The sequence below is a fragment of the Rhinatrema bivittatum genome, chromosome 3 (assembly GCF_901001135.1).
Source record: "Rhinatrema bivittatum chromosome 3, aRhiBiv1.1, whole genome shotgun sequence".
Lineage (NCBI taxonomy): Eukaryota > Metazoa > Chordata > Amphibia > Gymnophiona > Rhinatrematidae > Rhinatrema > Rhinatrema bivittatum.
Window position 1 is genome coordinate 500968441 of NC_042617.1, and position 24535 is coordinate 500992975.

At 43.4% G+C, this 24535-nt stretch overlaps 1 protein-coding gene across 2 annotated transcripts in view; it reads right to left on the bottom strand.

Moving 5' to 3' along the window:
* Positions 1-3504: 3504 nt before the first annotated feature.
* Positions 3505-24535, bottom strand: part of TRAM2 (translocation associated membrane protein 2) — a 142203-nt gene continuing 121172 nt past the window's right edge. For both annotated transcript variants that reach the window (XM_029596123.1, XM_029596124.1), the window contains exons 7-11: positions 23612-23682; positions 22898-23002; positions 16095-16238; positions 12280-12455; positions 3505-3976 (exon numbers count right to left, since the gene is read on the bottom strand). In XM_029596123.1, coding sequence (XP_029451983.1) covers positions 3903-3976; positions 12280-12455; positions 16095-16238; positions 22898-23002; positions 23612-23682 — 570 coding nt within the window. In that variant the 3' untranslated portion in view covers positions 3505-3902. The remainder of the gene's footprint in view (positions 3977-12279; positions 12456-16094; positions 16239-22897; positions 23003-23611; positions 23683-24535) is intronic.

Sequence of the window (24535 nt, forward strand, 5' to 3'; positions counted from 1 at the left end):
AATGTCCCACCTTCCTACTCTGCTTTCTGATCATCAAGGAATTGCTTCGTCTAGTTCCTGGCTTATTTTTCTCCTGCATAAACACATGTATATACCTATGTACAATTATCGGCTGGAGTTCTTTTTTTGCGATCCAAAGATATAACAGAGAAATGCACCTGACCTTCTGAAAGTCTGTGGCAGAAACACAATACATCAAGGAAATTGTCTCCTGCATAACCTTGCGATAATACGTTTACGGCCTGGCAGTGTGAACAAATGCAGCAATAGACTACCTGGCTGGCCCAATAATTTAGTCATTCATGGAATTACTACACACCATGAAACAATATGGCCTCTCCTTTTCAATCAGGATGCCACAGGAAAAGATGCACTCTTCAACTTTCAGGTGAAAATACGGAACGTATTGGCAAATGAAGTTGGGATCGGAGCTTCAGTGCACCTCAAAGTTGAGATGAAACCATATGAAGCATCTCCTTTCAGCTGTCTGCATCTAATTTCTCTCTCGGGGACTCACCCTTTTTGGAAGATTCACGTACACCATTGACATTTTGGCACCAAAGGGCAACGTTTGATTTCCAACTTCAAAATATAGAAGATTTGAGCAAGAATCTTCTTAATTCTCAGGAGTCTGGCGAAGTTTCTGAGATGAATGATGAAATTTTAATTTTATATTGTATCCACAAATGTCAGTTTGTGTCAAATCTGTTTCACATCGGATTTTCAAATTATCTCCACGAAGATTGCACGAGACTCAGGGATCCGATTTGTACCAGCAGCTGATCCACAGCCAAAATACCCACCCCCCACCTCCCCGAGTCACGAAACCTAGAACTCCCAGTCACGTATCTTCAGAAGAGCTTAGTGTATAAATTTATGTGGGGGTGCAACAGGGCACAAGACTCTCAGTACTTCAGGTCCTTTCCAATGCCCATTACCAACAACAGAGCATGTGCCAGAAAAATCCGATTCCTGGCTGGGGGAGTGCACCAGCAAGATCTCCATCTCAGCATGCTTACCGAGGGGAAGAGCTCAGGAGAAGCTGCGGGTTATCTGGGACAGGCATGTTCTTGCCACTGACATCTCTCTCTCCTGCTGCTAAATGCTAATTCGTGATTCTCTTACCCTGAGGCTTCAGGCTAATAATGGGTGAAATTATGTCTGAAGAATCAGGTTCTCAATGGATTTGCTCAGCTGGGGCCTCCTGACTTCGGTATACGAGTGGAAGGCGTACAGCACTGGTACATGAAGGGGAAGGGACAGAGAGGCTTCACGCCATTTCCAGGCCCCCTGCCCATATTTTATTTGTTTTCCAATTTATTTAGAAGTTGTGGATTTTCCTTGGGCTTTACTAAATTTTTAGCTGGGTGTTGGGTTGTGCAAAGTGAATTGAAAAAAAATAGATTTAGGGTCCCAGGCGCTAAGCATTGCCTCCATATACGCAAAATGGGGAAACTCGAATTCATTCAGACCTTGGCATTAATTTAAAAAGAGAGATAATGTCAAACCAAATGTAGTGGTGCATAACAGCCGTATTGTGCAATACAGGTGAATCGCTTCCTCCAGTACAAAAGGGCTGACAGTGGAGGAAGGAAAAAGGAAGTGCGGAGTGGGCTTATAGCGCTGTCTGGCAGGAGTCAAGAGACTCATGCCTAGGATGGAAAATTTCCTGCCCTCCCCCAGACCTTGGAAGGCTCCCCCCGCTCCCCCTCCACTGTCTCTTCTCCACAGAACTCAGCTCTGGTGGCGATCCTCACAGGCCCTGCCCCTTCTGGGCTTCTATGCAGGAGGGGCAGGGCTGGAGAGTGCAGGCATGATGCCTGCGCGGTAAAGACCGCTGCTGGAGCTGAGGTCTGGGGGCACTGGTGTGCATAGCTCAGACATTTGGGGGGGAGAAGACATGGTAGCGACAACAAACCAGTGCCTTGGTGAGGCAACAAACCAAGGTCCAGATACGCTGAGGGGCGTGTTAAGAACATAAAAAGTTCCAGCTGGGTCAGACCAATTCTCGATCAAGCATGGCATCCTGTCTCCAAGAGTGGCTGGTCCAGTACCTTCCATTTGATGTCTCTGGCCACAAGTCCGAGTATATTCATCCATCACCCAGCTAAAAATTTAGTGGAAACTAAAGAAGGGCTCAAAATGTCACATTAAAAGGCAAAATGAAAAGGTGTTGGAAACAAGATGAAGTACACCGAACCAGCTGACTCCCCACTCACTAATTTCCAAAGGAGGCGGTTTTTAAAAAACTTGTGAAGCTTGCAGTAACCAGGGAACTGCAAGATAATTTGCAAAGGGAAAAGCCCTGTGGAGAAGCAGGTCAGCAGGAGAGCACGGGCATGCACTCTTGTGCTTTCATACACGGCACCTGCTCTGAAACACGTGCAAGATGAATGCATTAATGTACCACCCGGGATTTCAAAATGAAATCCCCAGATGGGCTTCCCTACGCCCGACCTAACCCGCCCAGCTTCAGCCACACTCGAGGATGGGTGGCCGTTTGGAATCTCGTTTACACGCAGGCGAACTGTGCAGCATTCCCTTTTTAGGTGAATGCCATACAGAAACCAGCGTGATACGTGAAGGCAGCGGTCGGGCGATAGGTGGGAGCGCGCCTTTCCACGCTCACAAAAGCTAACATTTCAGGATCCTGCACGCTTGTTATTAGCAACAACAACGACACAGCTTCACATTCTTCCCAGAATTACATTCTTTTTTGGTTTGTTTGGGTTTTTTTTTTTGCTTATTTTAGTTGGTAAAATTAGGAGATACCGGAGAAAAGTGACATTAACGTCTAGTGTGTGGAGAAAAAAAAGTCTCCAGAGGTTCCAATGGAGAAGGGAGACTCCAAGCTCTGAAGGAGAGGATTATGCATCCCCGAGACATTGAACTTTTCTGGTTTTTTTTCCTGCTCCCATAGAACTCGGAGCGACATGCTAAATCAGTTCACCCACTGCGTTGATCCCGGAGCTAACCACCTTCTTCCTAAACTGAGAAGGGCATCTGCTGGGTCTGTTTCCTGACGATCCGATGCGGGAGGATTCTTCGCCAATTTCCAATGGGTGTAGCTTGATGATGAAACCAAAACGAATCTCTAAGACGCTCCATTTCAGTTGCTGCTCCGGGGAACAGCTAAAATTGCATTGGATAGGACAAAAAGCAAGCATAAAAAAGCACTTATTCAAAAATGGCTTACGCACATCTTACAAATGCCATCAAATGTCATATTATAGGATCCTTGAAGTCCTTTAAGATGCACTTAATACGTGCAGACAGGTAAGGTACTTTAGATGGACAGCTACCAGTGTGCAAAGAGCAGGCCTGGGCAGACCAGAACAGGTTCCACACACAACACCCCCCCCCCCCCCCCAGTCTCCCATCGCCCTCCTGCTGCTTCTTGCAAGTCCTGGTTTCGCTGTATCTTTTACAACCTCAGACTCTTGTCACACCCCCCCCCCCCCCCCCCCCCCCGTTCAGGAACCAAAGGGAGGAACTTTTCAGGAATCTGTGGATACTAGAACCTTTTTTTTTTTTTTTTTACACAATGCAATAATTAAAAAAAAAAAAAATTGCACTGCATTCTGAAATGAGTCTTCCATGGTAAATAGAAAAGACCAGAAATGGAATGGCTCTGGGTTCAAACACATTACTACTAGGGATGGAACGGAGGGAAGGGACACAAAGATATGGGGGAGAAGAGAGGAAAAAGAGGTGATGGAGGAGGTGGTGGTGGTGGTGGAGGGAGCGGATTGCCAAATACTCCTAAAGAAAACTATTTTTCGAAGGCACATTTCACCCATGGAATGCACAGGTTACAAGAACAGCGCTGAAGGTATTGGTGATTAGTCCAGGGGGAAGAGGAGGGGGGCCTCCCCCTGCTTCTGGTCAGCGAGACTTTGGTTTTAAGGCGACTTCAGCTTCTTCAGTCGAGGAGAGGTTCCGTTCTCAGCTTTTAGTACTCCATTTTCATGATAGCCTAGCACGAGGAAGAGAATTAAAAAGAAAAACAAAATGAGGGTCTTTATTAGAACATGCTCACCTCTACTTTTCTACTGTAACAAAGATAAGAGCCATATTGTTTTATTTTGCATTTTTCTTTGCAGGATTCCTGGCATTTGCTCTGCTCTTCCGGCGGTAGCAATCATGATATTTTACAGGGATGCCCGTCAGGTCCCTGAAAGCGGGAATATGACAAGGCACAGCGATGGTGCAGCAGTCAAATACACCTGATAGGGAAGCCAGATGGGTTCAACCTGCAGAGCCAGGGTCCTTTTATTTCAAATTGCATATCCTTGCTATTGCACAAGTGTGAACAATTACCAGCTTTTTACTTTTTTTTTTTTTTTTTAAGAATTTTAATTGTTTATAAAAAGAAAATGTTTACAATTTGCAATCATTAATGTAGCATTGGATAACGTGCAATTAAACTAAGATCAGCTACATAAATGTTATAACTGGCAGATTACTACCCTTAACCAATTACTGTAAACTTGATTCTTCTGATGCAATTGCAACATTGCTCTCCACTTCAATGAGAGGGAAAAAGAGGAATTGAATTCAGACGACAGCCAACACTGGGCCCTGGACCTTTACAGTCCAGGGTACTGATACACAGATTTTAGGAAAAAGTGCAGGACTGCTTCTACAGTCAAGTCCAAAAGCAAAACATGTTCAAGCAGCAGAATTGTCTGAATTATTAAGAAGGTCGCTCACCCCGTAAAAAGGTTGCAAGCAGTAATTTTGCTATGGGTTTGACAGTTGCTTGGTTTTAATTGTAAATACTGCTACCCTTAACATAAGGCTTGGGGGTAACCTGTACAGAGCAGCAATTACGACTATAAGAAACTTGCTGGGCAGACTGGATGGACCATTTGGTCTTTTTCTGCAGTCATTACTACGGTACTATATTACTGTAGAGACTATTAGGTCTCCACTAGATGGCCCTAGTCCCTGCCCTTTAGTTATCAGCTAGGAGGGACAAACCATGCCAAAGACAACTCCCTTTGAGAATTGCCTAGGTGGCAGCATCCTTATTTGGTAAGGGAGAGTTAGCCTAGGGAGTGAGGGAAAGCCATGTGTTCAGTGAGCTTTCCAAGTTAGGCTTCCAGTCTAGCGCAGAGAGGGAGAGGTACTGCCTGGCCAATCTTGGTGAAAAACCGGCAGGAAGAGGGACCTAGAGGGATGATTTTTTTCTATTTTGCTCAGAGAATTTGGATTTTTGTGCCTTCTGGGAAAGCTCAAATCCCCTCTCCAGAGGTGCAGGAGACATCTGTACATCCCTTCACATCATCCAGAGGAGATTGCAGAGACTTGCAATTAAATACAAGTATTGTTTTTGGTAAGATAGGTGCTTTTCATCTTTTGGGAAAAAATATTTTGCTGCCCTCTTCCTTGCCCAGACCTGGACTGTAAGAACTGTTCCAGCAGAGGCCCTTCCTCCAGGAGGGATATATCTGTATTTTTTTTTTTTTTAAGGGGAGTCGATGAGGGAAGGAGAAAGAAACATTCTAGAGACCACCCAACAGAGTTTGTTTATTAATTTAGACATTTATATTCATTAAAATCAGATTAAACAAAACATATCAATTCAAAACAATTCACATACTTAACAATAAAATATTAAAAACAAAAACAAACATTAAAACAACAGAAAGGTTACAGCTTCAGAAAACTTAGCCAAAGGTTTCAGTAAACAACCATGATTTTAATTGCTTTTTATTCTGCCACAAATTGCAGATTTTTTGGTAAAATGTTCCACATCTGTGGTCCAATAATTGAGAACGCTCATTCATGAGGCTCCTTTGGATGCACTTGTTTTATAGAAGAAGTTTCTACCCCAGGATGCAGGACACAGGCAGATTGAGAGTTCAGGAGTGACCTCTGGACATCCGTCCTAGTTAGGACACCCCAACCACCTTGGGACACCAATTCATGCCACACTATAGATGAAATACTGGTTCCAGGCTGCAGTACCAAGGGACACTTTCACAGAGGGAGATACAACTTAAAGCTGTGCTCCCTTAAGGATAAAAAATCTGGATGTACTTCAACACTGTTATTTACTCTTATTGATTTTTATACAATCAACCTTAGTAAATATTATTTTGAACACCCATCGTATGAGTCCCGCCTGTCTGTAAAGGTACCTGTGTAGTACGTTTTAACTGATCATGCCAAAGAGGTGTTGAAGATCTTATGTACACATTGGCCAATATTGGTGATTCATGATATTTTTTAATCTTGACCTAGATTTGCCTATTCTCAAGGACGCAACATTCAATATATGTTGGTTCATTCTACTTCTGAGTCAATACCAAACAGGGACACTGAGGACTTAAGGAAAGGGAATTATCCCTATGGAACATATGATATGTGCACCCAAGCTATAACAGGTTGTCAGTGGTGTCACCCTAGTTTGAATCTTTTTTTTTTTTTAAATGTTACACTACTAGCGATTCAGAGAGGGTAATCTATGCCATTCAATGTCCTTGTGATTTGATCTATATTGGACGAACGAAGAGAAAAAATACGAGTACATATGATGGAATATAAGAGTTGTATCAAGACGTTGAAGATGACAGCTCTGACGGTGACTCATTGTGTACAAAATGCCCATCAATTTCAGGATTTAAAATGGACCATTTTGGAACAGACTGATTTGCCAGTTCGAGGGGGTGATATTCAAACTCGGTTGAATGAACGTGAAAAATTTTGGATCTTCAAATTAGATTCTATACAACCACGGGGTCTTAATGAATTAACTGGTATTCCATGGTATAATTAATTGTCCATTAATTGAGTATACATCATTTCCTTGAATAATATAAATACCTCCTCCTCTGCCATGTTTCTTTTAATTCATTATGAAGATGTAGTGATATTTGTAAGGATCGACTTGTTTTTTCAGATCATGAAGTGAGCATCAAGATTCATTAGAAATTGGACTTCATGTGAGCTTGGAGATTAGACCCCCCTGAAGCAGACTTTTTCAAAACATGAATTCATGTCTGGGTGTTTGACCTCTATGATATGGCAAGATAAGTACTATTTAAGTTTAAGTTGCTCACGTTTTTCTGATATAATATTAGGATCGAATGAGGATTGTTATTGCTCACTTCAGATTGAACTACATACAAGTTTTTATAAAAATTTTCATATAATTAAATAGAAATAATAAAGTAAAGTGGACATCAAACTAAGAGCAGCTTTCAAACTTTATAAGCTGAATGTGTCGATCCTACAAATATATAAAATAAATAAAAAATACTTTTTTGGGAGTGGGTTTTCAATATTGAAATATATGAGCAGAGGACACATCAGTTATATGGATACTAGCCAACACCTGCAAACATCTGCAGGGCAATGAAGACAATCTCTCCTCTCTCGTCCCTGTTAGACCACAGCTCTCTCATCACCCCTCCCCCCTGCTCAATCAAAGGACTTTCATCCATCCCTCTACCTAGCCCGACCCAAGTACATGTTCCCTTTTGCTCCTTCTACCTGTTCATGTCCAGAAGTTCCTCTGCCTTTCTCCAGTCTTGCAGCCCCAGGAGATGCTGTGCTTGCCTACGGTCTTGCAGACCCCCCTCCTCTTGACCTATGGCTCTAGGCATGCTTCTGCCCAAGTCTGGTCCCACAGCCTAATGGCACTGTAAAAAGCATGTATCAAGAGACTGCATGCCTATATACAGCCTTCTTATGTTCTTACACAAGTAGCTCAGCAGCCATCAGAATCCACAGAGCTCAGTGCGAGCTCAGCCTAAAAAAAACACTCATCCTCTTTCCCTCTGCTGGCATTTTCATGATCATTTTATTATTTGATTGTACTTTACTTTTATGTGTTTTACTCTAGATTTTGATACTTTACTCTTTTATATTATATTTATATTTAAGAACTTTAAGCCTGAGAAGTATGTGTTTTATTTTCTTAGTTTTAATATTGACTTTTAGTTTTGTAACCCTGTATTTTATTCTTTCAAATATGTAAACCATTGTGATAGCATGTCTGAATGACGGTATAGAAAATGTGATATTTTCTATACCGTTCAGTGCTATGAGCACAGCTCGGCAGCAGGGAGGGCATGCATGCTTCTTCATGAATTTGCACCCAGCTGACTGCTATGCTACATTAAGTTCCAATGTCTGTATGCATATATGTAGGTCCTGAAGTATGCGTATACTCCGGAAGGTATGCATGTATCTTACAGAGCATATGCTGATGCACATTCCACCTATTGCTGATGGACACCAACCAGAGGGCTAAGTGTTTTACATATACAGAGACAGATTATAGTTGCATACTGTTTTGAGTGGTGTTCACCTTTGAAATGCAGTTGATAAGAATTTGTAAATAAGAAGCTTTAAAGTAAGGTAAAAAAAAATCAGGCATCAACTGTCCCATTCCCATTTAATTGCTCCTTGAAAAGTATTGCTGTGTCACACAATCCATTTCAGAGTTCCAGATGAAGACGGTCCTGGTGATAGCTCTGACCACTGCTGCCATAGGTCACACCTGCACTAAATACTGGAGTACAGGAAGAGCCTCATTCTTGAGCACCATAACAGTTCCCCTTAATGGACAACTCTCTCATTTCTCCAGTCCCTACTTTCCAACTATTCTGATTCACACCCCCAGGATCTCAATCAGGTCTGGGGGAAAAAAAGCAGATCAGAAGCCAGGTCCCACTCTCCAAACAGCAGGGGCTCCGACTTCCTTCAGTTCACTTTTCATCCGAAAGGTCTTCTAATTCTTAGCATCTATCTTCCAGTGTCCTCAAGGTTTGATCTGGGCAGGTAATGATTTTGTCCATGCAGAACGAACATTTCATTTACTGTCTTCCTCTTGTGTCTGTTGCTGTGATCCCATTGATTCCCACGTGCCATCTTATGCTCCAAAAACAGCACTCTAACGCCGACAAACAGAAGAGATGAAAGATCGCAGCCTCATCTGACTCCTGATATGATGGGAAAGGGGTATGTTTTCCAGCCATTAACCATTGAAATGCTAAAAATATAGCATGCATTACCTTGACATACCTACAAAGCAACTCACCTATCTCAAACCTGCAGAGCATTCTGTCCAGGAAGTCATGGGAAATGCAGTTTAACACCTCTGGGTGTAGGTTCATGCTCAAATGCAGTAATCCTTAATATACTGGATCATGCCCTTGATTAGGGTCAGACTGTTCACTATCCTACATCCTGAAATCCTGCAGGTCTGGGTCCATGTGAAATAACGCTCTTTAGCTCGTTAGCCGTTACCTTTGCCAGAACCTTGTACTCCATAGAGAGAAAAGATGTGCTGCTGACAATCTCTTAGGGGATTGATGATTCTCTGGGAGCATACAAACTCACTGTTTCTTGAATTGCAATCGCCATCAGATGAAGGGCCCTCGTATTTCTTGCTGTAATGGATTTCTTTTTCAGCATTCATTCATTTGTTTGTACACCTTTTGTTTATTTATTTTATTTTTTGCCAGTTTATTATGTCACGTCTTCCTCACACTTTTACAAGCGTGCAAGCAGTCCCTCTCTCAGCACGTGCGGCATGCTGCCAAGCTCCATCTCCTTGTTCGGGTCCAGCTGGTTCGGCCTTGACAAGCTCATGCATCCTGACCGAGCTCAGCTGCGGGGCTGCTGCTGGCTGTGGTCCTGCTTGACTTGGAAGGATTTTGCAGCCCCAGGCAGCTCCTCCAAAGGGCTGTTCTTCCTGTGAGGGCTATGGTGACTCCCTTCCAGGAACCCGTCAGCGTGAACTGAATTGAAAACCGTGTGACCTCAAAGTCCTCAAAGAGGACCTCAAAGCTGCCTGTTATGGCCCTTGTGATATCCTCTCTCACCCGGAGCTTTCTGTTCTTGTCTGTCCGGGGAATTTCACAGTGTGAAGCTTCAAGGAGGAGCTGCAGTTCTTGTCCCTCTCCAGGTACTCCATTTGGGACCAAAAAGTGCCTTTCCTGGTCCTTCTTGGTTTCTTTCAGATCCTCAGTCATGCTCCATCCATGATACTCAGCTTGAGCAGAGTCTGCAGCTTATGCTGCAGAGCCCTGAACTTCCCTCTCTTCTTCCTGTCCCATCGATAAGACAGCCAGGGTAGGTTACAGATCAATATTCATAATAAAACAGACATACAAGCGATAAAACATAATGATCCCTCTCTGGCTGCCAATCTTCTCCTGAAAAAGCTGTGGAACCTCGCCTTCACCACACATACAGTGAGGGGGGGAACTGTCCTTTCCTTCCACTCGCTCATCTTCATGAAGGGCGCTGCTCAGTTTCCAGGGACCAAGGCCCACTGGAAAGCACCCTTGCACTCCTACTTGAAGGTGGATTAGTCTGTGGTCCATGACCTGTCGCCACGGGGCACTGTCTGACCTGTACGTGAGGAGGAAGTTGATCTAAGAGCACATAAAGCCGTTGAGTAAGTCCATAAGTAAGTCATACAGCCGGCTCCTTGCAAGAAGTATCCCTAATAATTTCCTGAACAGCCCAGAAGTAACATCCATTTAGTGTGCGCTCCCTGTATTGCACTGTCCATCCTCGATTGTGTAAGTGAAATCCCTTCCCATTACTATGATTTTGGAGGACACAGCCTGCAGTATGTGGCACCAGATCACTTCCAGATGCTCATTCTTGTCTGGGGGAACGCACATATTGATGAGCCTTAGGTGCTTTCCCGCCCTAGAGTCATCCATCATCTCCTAGGTGATTCTAATCTCCACACCAGAATGAAAGGGGCCCAAGTTAAGTGCATGACTGTGCTTATTGTCAGCAGGAAGCCAAATATCTACAACTTGTTGAATGTAGTTGAACTCTGACAGTATGTTTGCTTATGAGGCCATAGGTGTGGTCCTCCAGCTAGGCACAGTGTCAGCTTTTTTGCCTAATAAAGAATCAGCGAGTATTCACTGAAAGAAGATCACAGAGTTTGTCAAAAAGCCAGCTTTTCTTCTGCGCCAAGCTGGAAGATAAAGAGATCGGAGAAGCCAATCAGAACTGGCTCCTTACCCTGTTTGGATTCAGTAAAAATACTATGGCTCTTGGTGCCAGAATTCAGGAGCAGTTGTAGAGGGAGCAATGGCCAAAGTCTGAGCAGTTTTCAAGAAAGGAGGGAAGCTACAGTGGTGAGTGACTGCTCAGTTAGGAATCACGTCTGAATAGGAGTGGGACAACGAGGACTGGGGAGAGAGAGAGGGGCCGTTCTGGCCATCACAGAGGCACAGCTAGGAGGAACCCTTGAGAACCAGCTGCAGCAATAATAAACCACGGTGGTTGGTTTTTCCCCCTGCTTACCTGCCAGTTAATAGAAAGGTTCCTGCTGTTAAGGCAGTAGAGTCCGAGGGGGGGAGAGCGAGAGAGACCAACAGCAGACTGCACCAGGTAATGGAAGGGAGGAGGGAAACTGCTCCCAGCAATACTGGAGTTTGGTAACTAGTGTGCATACCCCTATTGGTACCCTCCCTGCCCAAGGACTTGCTGCACTGAGAAGGGTTTTTTTTCCACCCAGGGCTGGGTTTCTGTAAAACTGGAGTTCAATGATAAAACATCCCCATGGACGAGGACTAAAAAGTAAGTGGCACCAGCAGTTTCTGAACACAAACAAGAAAGGATAAAGACTTACACATTCAGCTCTAGGATGCAGTTGGGATTTTCAGTTGCTCAACACAACTAGGATTAGTCTGAATCCTAGGAAACCCTCCAGCATCAACGTATAAAGCTTGACTTGCTATCAAGTTCGTAACAGGATTGCAGTCATCTATAGTAGACACTATTGAGCAGACTATTAGGTGTATTTTTTTCCTGTAGTTATTAGGGTTGACCTTTCCCTGTTCCTGCTTACCCTTTACATTATTTAAATGCAAATTCCTGCAGTATTCTTTGGTGCCCTTTATTCTATGATTTTCATGTTATGATCTGCCTTAAGGTTGCCTAAATGTTTCAGTAAGTTAAAGTTTATTCTTATATTCGGAGTATCGCTTTTCAGACTAGGACGGGGCTTGGCAAATCAAATTGGTGGGATCCATGGACAAAAAAGGGGTACTCCAGAATGGTGGAGAACGGGCACAGTGGCACTGTCTATCCCCAGTTGATCAGGAACCTGCAAACCACCGATTCTCTGATTTATAGTGTGTACCAGTTTCCCCCCTCTCCTGGCACCCATTACATTGTATTGCCTGAGGGGGCACTACAGTTAGAAACTGGTATGATACCAAGTCAAGCATTGCACCAAACCATCCTCCCCCCTAGCCTACCACAGGAGTGGTATAGGTGCCCGGGATTTACCAGACTCTCTCTTTGTGGGTTTTGCTTGCTGTTTAGTCACGGTGGTCGTTGCAGCATTGGCGGCAGCGGCTCTCCTCTGCTCATTCCAGTATTCCCGCCAACGTCGGAGCTGAAAGTGAATGAAGCGCCACATCACCCAGGCCTGGGAAAGACAGAGCAGAAGCAGCACACACATCCTAGGAGGGGAAAAACAAACAAACCAGATGCAGCATATGGGCTCAGAGAAGAAGGTCAGGCTCAGCCTCGCCAGGTCTTCCCCACTATCCTCAAAAAATAAAATAAATAAATAAAGCTTACATCTTATTTCCTTCCAGCTTCACAGAAAATGGGTACAAGTACCTATGTCAACCTTACTTATGAAAGCAGGATTCAGCGCAGGGTCTATATTCAGTCAGCTGTGTGTGTGGACAAGTCCACGCCAGCTGAATATCTGGTTTAAAATTAACAAAATTATTTAGGGAGCTCGCTGAATATCAGCAGTGCCTGGAATAAAACCATGCCCTTGGAATGCACAACACCCCCCCCCCCCCCATGTAGCCTCTTAATTCTTAAATATGGACCTCTGTCCTTGTTTTATGAACAAACCTGGTGCAAGACTGTTTTGCATCCTAGACAAACCTTCTTCCCCACCCCCAAGTTAACTTTCAGGTCCCTAGGCCACTGCCCCCTCTTTGGAGATTTTGATAACACTGATCTACAGCCAAAATGAATGCAGTCAACCTCTACTAAATCTGGGTCACTGAGAATGAAAATGATGCTTAAAATTGTTGACTGGCTTTAGTTTTGAAGATATGCTACCAGGTCAGTATATACGACCTCTGACTTGGGAATTTGCAGAGGATAAGTGAGTTAAGAAGGGAAAGGATCTCAAATTAAACCAGAAATAACCAATATACATCTTTGACTGAATCTATGAATAAATCTATGACTGGGTTTACATAGCAAGGGTTTGAAAGCCTTCCAAGTTAGTGGTAGCAAATGTTCTTAGAAACAACAAGCCAGGCAACTATAAGGAGTTGGTGGGAAACCTCAAGGCATACAAAAGCCCTGGCTATAACATCTCAGTCATTTTTTGCACACTCATCTAAATTTTTTTCCACCCAACTCTGGAGCAGTGAGCAATGAGCATGGCGAGTGATTTCACCAGAACATTGCAGCAATGGAAATATGGTATCAAGGCAAATGGAGCCCATCGATGCTTGCAGACTATTGCTGACAGTGACAAGAGATGTTCCATTTAATGAATACAAGAGACAAGCCAAGAAGAGCTGAGTAGCCACTAAACTATGTACATAGATATACATACATTTTTTGGCCTTTTGTTTCAATGTAAATTTTATTCCTATAATCCTTTTGTTGATTTTTAAAAAAGAGTTACATAAACAAGACAGGTGAAATATTATTCAACCATAAATACACAAAAAGACCTAAGTTTACAATTTATGAGTAAAAACTCTAACCATGCACTATCTATGCAATAGACAGACATAAAATGTAAAAAACTGAATATCATGGAAACAGTAGCCAATCAGCTGGTTTAATTGTCCTATTTCAATTCAGCACATCAGCATCAATAATAAATGGCACATTGTATCGCTGAAGCAGACGACTTCTAAAAATCTGAATACCGGTGTAATTAAACACAATAATCGGGACCTCCCACTACAGGGCTGTTAAAAAAAAAAAAAAAAAGCAAGCCCTTACACACACACAGGTACGACAATATTCAAAAGCTTGCCCTAAAAAAATGCAGGCACATATGGCAGAGGCGTTCCAGTTGGGGTTAAATCAGGAAGGAAATTTATATAGCTTTGCATTTTCAGAACCACAATGGTTATTTTGAAGGCAAAAATAACCCAGAGAAAAAGCAGGTGCAGACCTCAGTAGGTGCCTGTTCCCAAAGCCATTTCCAAAGAAGAGTTATGTTTCGCCTTGAGACTTGGTGCAAAGCCCAAGGTAAAAGTGCCGGTGGACTCTGTACCAAAATTCAGTTTGGAAAATTTCTCCCATGCTTGGAAATATTAAAAACTCTGTTCCGTGCACTCTCTGTATACATAATAAAAATGTTTTCAGAAATCAGTCACAGTGTCTAATGAACGGATCACCTGTGATTTCTAGGGAAAGACTGCAAAATTAAAAAAAAAATGTACACATAAAAAAAAAATCCATAATGCATAGGTTGAAGGCAGTCTCTAGAATGGCTGGCTGGGCTGAACTAAGGCGTTTCCTGTTACTACTCACCAGATCAAAAATAAAATCCCAATGATTTTGTCTCTTCAGGACAGCAAAGCAAACTCCCTCCATCAGCAGGCACTTTGAGGGCAACTTTCAAACTATGTGCAGACGTGTACAGTCTGTGGGTACATTTTTACTGCAGCTTTGCTGATTTTCAAAGAAAAATCTTTCCTTTTTTTTTTTTTTTTAAATAACTTATCTTTGAAAATTGGGTTGGAAAAAGGTACATGAACAGACCAGCACCTGCTATTTGTGTGGGTACTTTTTCCAGCACTATCCCCTCCTCTCTCTGCATGGAAAAGTATGTGGATACTGGCATGATACATACACGTCTATGTGCAGGGTGGGCAGGCTATTTTCAAAGAGCCCATTTCCATGCATAAAACAGTGCTTTTACCCTCTGTAATGCCTCTGAAAATTGCTCTTTCTCCGAAAAAATACTAAACCTTCCAAAATAGTCACTCAGAACTTACTATATGTAGCAAATCTGCCATACCATAACAGCACTAACTGCTAGGACTGAAACAGCAACAAGCCTACTCGAGAAAAAGCAGTAATGCAAACTGTTACATGCTGAGCCTTAGAACAGCCTCACTATTCTTCCCAATAGGGAAAAGCAGTGTGGTTAAAAGAAATTGTCTGAGAACCAGGGTTCAAATCCCACTTTCCTCACTGACACACACTGTGAACTTGGGCAAGTCGCTTTATCTCCCATTGCCTCAGGCACTCACATGCATGTGAATTTTCAAAGTAGTTATGCACGTAAATGTAACATACTTTCACAGCAATTTTTGAAACCCATTTACCCGCGTTGAGTGCACTTAAAGACAGGTAAATCCTACTGACAATTCAATGGCACACTGTAGCAATTTTCAAAGCCCATTTACACATGTAGAACCCAGTTTTAAGTATGTAAATGATTCTGAAAATTAGGCCCTTAGATTGTAAGCTCTTTTGGGCAATGATTTACTGGACTAAAATTCTAAAACTGCTATAAGTATCTCTGAGCATTATCTAGAAAGGTGGACTAAAAATCCAAACTTATTCAAATAAATCCAAATGTATTAACACAAACAGAACGCAAACAAATCCTCACCAAATGCACAATAAGTGATCATAAATTATAAATAGAAATATGCAGACAAAACCTAAACTTCCATCCACGCCAGCCTTCCCCCACTTCCCTTGTTCCTTTCAGGACAGGAAGGGGAGGGGGAAAAACAGGAGATTTGGGGGGGGGGGGGTGCTGTATTTGGTTGCAGTGTAGTGGTTCTGCTCTGTCCAGTCTAATGTTGATCTCCCCCACTTCCTGCTCCATGCACACTACCTGGGGTGGGAGGGCTGGAGCAGTCAGAGGACTGTTCTCCGTTGTCGGATTCAACGTGCTGGTCACTAGAAGCAGTGGGGCAGAGCCCTGTGCCCTCATTCTAGCAAAGCCCTTGGTGGCGCCCCCATAACTGTTGCACTCTAGGCAATCACCCAGATCACCTAAATGGAAGAGTCGGCCTAGTTTATAAAACACAAATTTTTGCTGTAACCCATGAACGAGATGAAAGCGATTAGCAAGCCGGCACTCTCACCTAAAAGGCAACGTGTTGAAATTTCCTCTCTCCGGATCAAAAGCATGATTCTCCGCCCGAGCCAGCCCAAATCCAATGGCCAGCACAGAGAGGGTGAGGGTGAAGAGGCGGGTAACCACAAACACTCCTGCCCAGGCGTTAAACCTAGAGAAGACAAAAGAGACACCAATCTATCTTAACTACACTCGACTACGACCATACGTTCTGCAAACACTTATTTGTGCCAAGCACAATGGAGGAGGGGTTTCTGCATCAATGGCAGATACAGGCACAGTAGAAAAATCTGTTTCCGTTTTGTAGGCATACAAGTGTTTTTTTGGGGAGGGGAGCTGGTCTGGCAGGTCAGTGGTAAGCACTGCTAAGCTGGACCTGGCTGTTCCTTGGGCAGGTTGAGAGTATGGATGCTGCAGAGGCAGCACTGACCACCCCCCAGGAGTGGTGGGGGGAGAGGGGGACACCCAGCCACATCTAATGGTCAGATTCAAGGGACAGGCGTTCCAGGTTCCTATCTTTGCAGTCTATGGCTCTTGGGTCACAAATGGCACACTGATGGTTTAGCTGCATGGGAGAGTGGGAAGAAAGTTATTAAAAGCAGAGGTGGCGTTGGGGAGGGGAAGTGTGGGGAGAACATTCAAAAGAGTTGTAAATGGAGGAGAATGGTGCTGTGGCCTCAGTAGGAGCTGCATCTGACCGAGCCTGAAGCCCAAAGGGGGCAGGAGAAACTGCCAAGCAAAATGTTTAAAAGCAAAATAAAAAGTGTTTGGTCTGTGCAAAATTGACCTCACTCACTACATCATACAGTGAAGAACTTAGCCATTTCTCTCGAAGGAAGAAAAAAAATAAAGGCCCTTATGTAATAAGGTGCGCTGGGTTCTGTGCACATTTTTCTGCGTACAACTTCTCTCCTGATGCAACAAGCAGTACAGTGAACAAAAGAAAATGTGAGTAAAAAAACCCCAAAAAAACACAAAACAAAACAAAAACTGTAAGGTCCATATTCAGAAGTATTTAATCAGATATCTCAGAAGTTATCTGGGAGGACAAGAGTTAGGTGGATAAGTTATCCGACCAAGTCAGGTCATCCCATATACCTGTCCTAAAGTTAGCCACATAAAATTAACGGGTTAGCTTTAGGGTTGCTGGATATATTTAGTGGCATGGCCATGCCACTGAATATATAGGCAAAGTTAGCCAGATAAGTTTATCTTCCTGACTTGCCGAGCCACACAGCGGCTGCAAATGGACTCCTGTGTGATAGCCTAATGCTATCAAATCCCACGTTATTCAAGACATTAGCTATGACGTCCCCATGCAGAGAGGGGTGTTAGCTTCACTTGTTTTAGTAATTGTTTTAGTAATTGTTTACTGTTAGTTATCTATTTATTTTTCTATTTATTTATTAATTGTTATTTTATCTATTTATTATTACTTCTTAATTGTTAACATTATTATATATATTTTCCTGTTATCTGGATTAACCATGTTCATTGTAAACCGCTAACTTGAAGCGATAGTTACTGTTCATTGTAAACCGAGGTGATATGTATATTATACAGGAACCTCCGGTATATAAACCCTTAATTAAATAAATAAATAAATAAATAAATAAATAAATAATTCTGAGAATTTAACTTATGTTCAGACATGGAGTAAAGTTTCTGGGGCTAGTGTTAGTCTATGGAGCTGAACCTGGAGTTTGTGGTGCGGGAGTCCTGTACTTGGCATTTCTGTGCATAAAAAAGGGTTATGCACATTGTTGTGTGAAGAACATGATTTCATTGATTTGTGTGTATAAAAGTTGTGGACCTAAAAGTTTGTGAGCAAAAAACATGAGTTAGGAGCACAAGTTTTATGTACAGAAATCATGATTTATGCTCCTAACTCATGTTCTGTGTGCATAAACCATGCTGTGCGTGCAGAAAACATGTTTCATATAAATCATATTTTGCGTGCGCTAAGCATACCTTCTACACGTTTTCAGGTTAGCGTGCTCTTTTAAACTCCTGGTACATTAGCACACCGATGGCTTACTGAATCAGGAATTAAATTATTTTTTGGCACAGGTGTTAAACTGTACTCTGAATTTCAGCACATGGCTTTAATGCTCAGCTTGCCACACTGGTGGCCAAAGAGAGCAATTTTCAAGCTGTCTGCACAGGGACAAAGACCACACTTACTTTCTATTCATGGGCTTTGCACCAATTCTCAAAGCAAAACTACACACGTCTGTTCACTTTGAAACGTATCATTGGTACAATGTGCACCTGGTCATGTGTACCTAACTTTTCCGAGGGTAGATTTATAATTGAAAAGAGCAAGCCAAAATCTGAAAATGCCATCTTCATGCACACTTTTCCTTTCCCCGACCCCTCAACCTCAAAACGCCCTCAGAAATGCCTCCTCTCGCTGTGCAACATGCAAACCTTTAGCCACACTGAAAGGGAAGGGAAGCAATTTTCAGACAGCCATTTAAGGCAGGTAAGATGCTTTTTATCTAAGCATGACAGTGTCCCAAAACGTGTCCCTTACTATATACCTAAGTGTCCCCAAAGGTCAAAGAGGTGACGTGAGTACTGGTGTTTCAGACACTTCCCACCGGTGAGTAGTTTCTATATAGCAGAGGAACCCCAAAGGTTCCCAGTTCTTTCCTGCTGGCTCTCCTCCAGGGAGGTTGACTGGGTTCAAGGATGGAGCACCCAGGGCTTCAGGAGAAGGAGTGGAGCTTGAAGTCCAGGAGGATTCTGAGTGAATCAGGAGGTGATCCTTAGTGAAAAGGAGTGTGCTCTTCGTTCAAAAGTTCTTTTTTACTCAACGCACAATTAAACTCTGGAATTTGTTGCCAGAGAATGTGGTTAGTGCAGTTAGTATAGCTGTGTTTAAAAAAGGATTGGATAAGTTCTTGGAGGAGAAGTTCATTACTTGCTATTAAGTTCACTTAGAGAATAGCCACTGCCATTAGCAATGGTTACATGGAATAGACTTAGTTTTTGGGTACTTGCCAGGTTCTTATGGCCTGGATTGGCCACTGTTGGAAACAGGATGCTGGGCTTGATGGACCCTTGGTCTGACCCAGTATGGCATTTTCTTATGTTCATCCTCTGAATGGGAGGAGCCGGGCTTAGCAAAGTCCGAGGAGGCCATCTCTCCCTGGGCTTCCTCACAATGCTGACATAAGCAAGAATCCAGGTCAGCCTGTGCAGGCCTAATATGACAAGCAGCGCAGAGAGAAAAGCGCCTATGTTTCTTTGCTGTTGGAGCCATTGGCGACGGTAACTGCGTGTCCAGACAGCTCGCGCTTAAAATTTTATGAGCACAGATTTCAGGTGCCTACGCAGGCCGCAGCGAGGCACACACTCAGCCTGTGCACCAGGCTTTACTTGTATTCTGAGCCTAGAAAGTTGTGCGCATATGTACGCGTGTGATGTTATACGTACTGCACATACCGAAGCTCTATGGTGGACAATACAGGCACAAAAACATGCACAAGACTGCGCTGCAGCAGCCTACCATGAGGTGTGTCAACCAAGCTTAACGCGGGGCTTAGCGCTTACCGGCCAAGTACAGAGATAGTCTCAGGCTGTGGGGGGAGAGGGCTTTGGCTGTCACCGCCACGCTCGGCTTCCTGCACCCGCTGCCTTTCAGCTGCTTCAGCAGCAAGTCCACACCAGGAACCAGCTACCAGACCAAGGCACACCTCTGAGGGATCTCGGAAATCACCTCAGGAATTCTCAACTGCAGGAGGGACCTTTAGGTATCACCACAGGATATCTTTTCTACAATTTAAAAATAGAATTTCTTCTTCCAAAAGGTACTGCAATCCCCATAGGGAAAGCATGTCTGCATCTCCTGAAGATGGAGAAATACTGAAGGGCTGTGGTCACTGCAGGGGTGTATCTAGGGCAGTGGTTCTCAACTGGTGTGTCGCGACACACAAGTGTGTTGCCAAGAACACGCAGGTGTGTCGCCACACTCCCTGATCCTCCTCCGCCCAGACTTAAAATGCTGTCAGCCCGGGCGGAACGCAGCAGAACAGCTGGAGTCAGCGGCACCGGCATGGTCTCTTCTTCCCGCCCCCCCCCCCCCCGCGGCCCGAAAGAGGACGTGGTGAGCAGCGGGTGCGTGTGCGGGAAGAAGAGACCATGCTAGTGTAGTCAGCGTCGGCCCGAAGACCAGAAGAGAGGCGCGGCCGGAGGAATGAGCAGCGCGGCTCAGAGAAAAATGAAGAAGAACGTCAACCCTCGCGGCCCATGGGACTCCTTTCTCTGCGCGAGGGCTGAAAATGAAGGAGGTTAGGGTTGAGAGGAGGCTGCTGCTGCCGCTAGTTCCAGGGAGGGAGGGAGAGAGAGTGAATGAGCAAGCAAGCATGTGTGTTTGGGATCCTGTGTGTGTATGTGTGTGAGTGAGATAGCATGTATGTGAATGATTGAGAGCCTGTATATGTGAAAGAGAGTATATGTCTGTGATTGAGAGCCTGCCTGTGAGAGAGAGAACATGAATGCAAGTTTACGATTGGGAACCTGTATGTGTAAGTTTGTGATTGAAAACCTGTTTGCGTGAAAGAGTATGTGTGTGTGATTGAGATCCTTTGTGTGTGAGAGAGATCATGTGTATGTATGATTAAAAGCCTGTGTGTATAAGTAAGAGAGAGAGCATGTGTGTCTGTGTGTGATTGAGAGCTGGTTTAGGTGAGGGAGCATGTGAGTATGTGATTGAGAGCCTGTGTTTAAATGAGAGAGAGAGACCATGTGTGTCTGTGTGTGATTGAGAGCTGATTTAGGTGAGGGAGCATGTGAGTATGTGATTGAGAGCCTTTGTGTAAATGAGAGAAACAGAGAGCATATGAGTCTGTGTGTGATTGAGAGCTGGTTTAGGTGAGGGAGCATGTGAGTATGTGATTGAGAGCCTGTGTGTAAATGAGAGAAACAGAGAGCATATGAGTCTGTGTGTGATTGAGAGCTGGTTTAGGTGAGGGAGCATGTGAGTATGTGATTGAAAGCCTGTGTGTAAATGAGAGAAAGAGAGAGCATATGCGTAAGCATGTGAATGAGTGTCTGTGTGTGAGAGAAAAAGACCGCATGTATGTGTGTGATTGAAAGCCTTGTGTGTAAGCCTGAAAAGATAGGCAGCATGTGTGTAAATGTGTAATTAAGAGCCTATATAAGTGAGAGAAAAGCATGTGTATATGTGAGTGACTGAGAGCATGTGTGTATAGGTGTGTAATTGATAGCCAGTGTGAGAGAGAGAGCGCTGGTATGTGACTGAGAGAGGAGAAATTTCCAAGCAAACCACCCCTCCTCCTGCTAATTCAGAACAATCTCAGGACACCTGGATATCAAAATGTTCCCAGGTATGCAGAGCAAAAAAAATTTTGTATCCTTATTTTTCATTACTGGGTCTTTGTGTCTGCTATTTTGAAATATTTTATTGGTATCTAGAAATTTTTTATATGAGTTTTTAATTATTGGATATTCCACTCATCAGCTGTTTCAAAATAATCTGTTCTTTTTGTTAGTATGGTTTTACTGCTACAGATTTTATATTTCTTGATTTGTTTTATAAGGATGGGTGATGTTTCTTTTTTCCTTTATTACACTGCATATAGAGAGTCTGGTTTGTTGCAGTTTCCAATTCAGTTTTTGTCTGCATGCTTCTAGTTATACGTTTTGGTCTCTTTATTCTTTGTTAGGTGAGGGTCAGCACGTGATTCAGGTGAGGTTCTCTGCTGGCGTGTAGTTTCTGTGTAGGACTCTATAGCAGCCTGACTTGGTCCGTTTTCCTAATAGGAGATGTATTAGTGTCTTAAGGCCTGGTGTAATATTTCCAGTGTTGCCTTTTCTTAGGTAAGGTGGTTACTGTTTAAGTGCTGGAAATTGGTGCTGTTTTGGTGTGGGTTGTTTACTATTTATGCAATTTCTGTTCAGACAGAATATATATATATATTCCTTGTGTCATTTTAAACAATAAAAATAATTACTGGACCTTTACTTTTTATTTCCGCCGTGAATTGTAATGAGAGGTGTGTCACACATGTGAGTGTGGCCTGTCCAGTGTGTCACGATGGGAAAAAGGTTGAGAACTACTGATCTAGGGTGATGTCAGCCTTGAAACCTGACTGTCTCCATCTGCTGGCGGGGAACATAAACCCATTGGTCCTGCGTCCATCTGGCTACACGCTATGAAAATGGCGTTTGAATATGGACCTCTGTATATATTTGTTATCTGGTATCATGACTGAGATGCAATTGTAAATCTTCTTGAGAATGATAACGTGACTCAGAAATGTGAATGAATAAATACAATAGATTCTGCATATGATTAAAAATACTTGATTGTTTTTGTACTCCCTAATTCACAAACACAAATTTTCACATTTTGTACTGAATTTAGCTTTGGCAGGAACCTGTCCCCCAACCCTGTCCCATGCAGAAACAAAACAAAACAACAACAAAAACCCATATTGTCAGATATGAAAGTGTCTAACTGGTGCCCATCTGGGTCACATGACTGAAGGCCGCACTTCAAGAAGCAGGTAGCAAGTGACTTGATAGCATCAGAGCTAACATTTTGGGAGGAGTCGGCAGCATCTTATGTCAGCCATGAACTTCTCAGTACCATCATCCAAGTCATCAATTACAATATCGAATCCTACCAGTCAGGGTTGACCCCTATGGAGTCCCACCTCACCCACTACAAAGCAACATACACACAGTGTACATTATGAATCTATTGTGTAAAACAGAGTTGGAAACCTGACCGAGGCTGAGATGCATCGCGTCTACAGCTTCCGTCGCGGCAGCACTTACAACTTCTGATTGTTTTCATCGATGAAGTAGAACAGACGGGCCACATGGAAGAGGAACTCTGCGACGTGCTGTAAGAGCAGCAGGATCAGACCCAGACGGGTCAAACTAAGGAAAGAGAGAGAGAGAATGCAAAATAGTAAATCACTTCCCCCAGGCAGAGAGCGGCTAAGGAGTAGCCCTTGCTTTGCTCCAATGGAGCATCATTTCTAAAAGCCCAGCAGGCTGCAACTACTCAGGGAGCTGCCAACAGAAGGGGGAAAAGGCTTGCTGGTTACAGCAATGGGCTGCAAGCCAGGAAAACCAGAAGTCAAATCCCACTTCCCTCACCACTAATCTTTATGACCTTGGGCAAGTCACTTCCGCTGCCTCAAGCAGCCACTTAAGATGGTAAGCTCTCTGAAGCAGGGACTTATCATACCTGAAAACAATGTTATAAACCATCTTGAGCCAAAAACTGAAAAGGTGATCTAGAAATACAAATTATTATTATGTAAATTACAAGGCAAGATGGTCTGGTAGTGTGAAAATAAGCACCAGTGAAGATAAGGCTGCTTAGTATTCCCTTTGCTGTTAAAAAAAAAAAAAAGAATCTTGCACTTTTTTCACTTCAACTGCCCCAATGCTGACAAATGAACTGACAGCAAAACATCTGGAATTGCAATTTCTTTCATGAAAAGGTATCTGTACTGCAACGCGAGGACGCATTGAACTTACTTTAGAACGTATGCACCAGCTATATGAACCAGGTATAGACAAATATACTGCAGCTGGCGGGGGATTTCTTCCTAGGGAAAAAAAAATAAAGTTCATAAAGGAAGGGGAAAAGACAGAGGGATGAGCAGAGACTATGAGCAACCAAAGGGGAGAACACGGAGTCGGCATCAGCGTATGCTAGTGAGCCAGATCATTTTTGCTAGCAGGAAAAAGGAGCCATGCAAATATACTCAACCTCAGTTTGCACTGGGCAAGGATTATTTGCTTTTGCAAAACCATCAATTCAGAAAGCATATAAAGATTTTTAGTTTCTCAGGGTGTGCAACGCAGCCTCTGGCCCCCATCTCCAGGCAGATACAGAGGTAAGTAATGACACGAGAGCACGCGCAAAGAAGGTGGGCACCAGGCTAAGAGGTTTTGTTTTGCTTTCTTAAGAGAGGTATTACCTTGGCATGATAGGCTCTCAGCATTTAGGAGGCACTTTTGAAATAGTCTATGTAGTTTCAGAAGCATGCCAACGCTTTTAATTGCAGGTGTTCACAGCTAATTTTGACTGAGAAACTCCCCGGGCTCATCTCTGACAGCTAGCCAGTCGCCAAGGCACTGGAAAAATCATGCACCTACTTTTGAAAAGCCCAAGTATTGTGCATATGCTATTTTACTCCTGACCTAACACCCCTTTCCTGCACCCAGGACCGCCTCCCTTTATCCTGCTTAGAGGTCTGCACACGGTGAAAGCCCGCATGTTATCCGTCTAAATAGGTTTTGAATATGGACCTCCTAATGTTTTCCTCTTTTTAAGAGGTACAATACAATAACTTCTCATTTGTGGTAATGTATTAGTGTACATTATTTGCATTTTCACTGCACTTTTTTGCATATTACAAAAACCCCAGAGAAAGCAATGTTATCTGATTCCTAGAA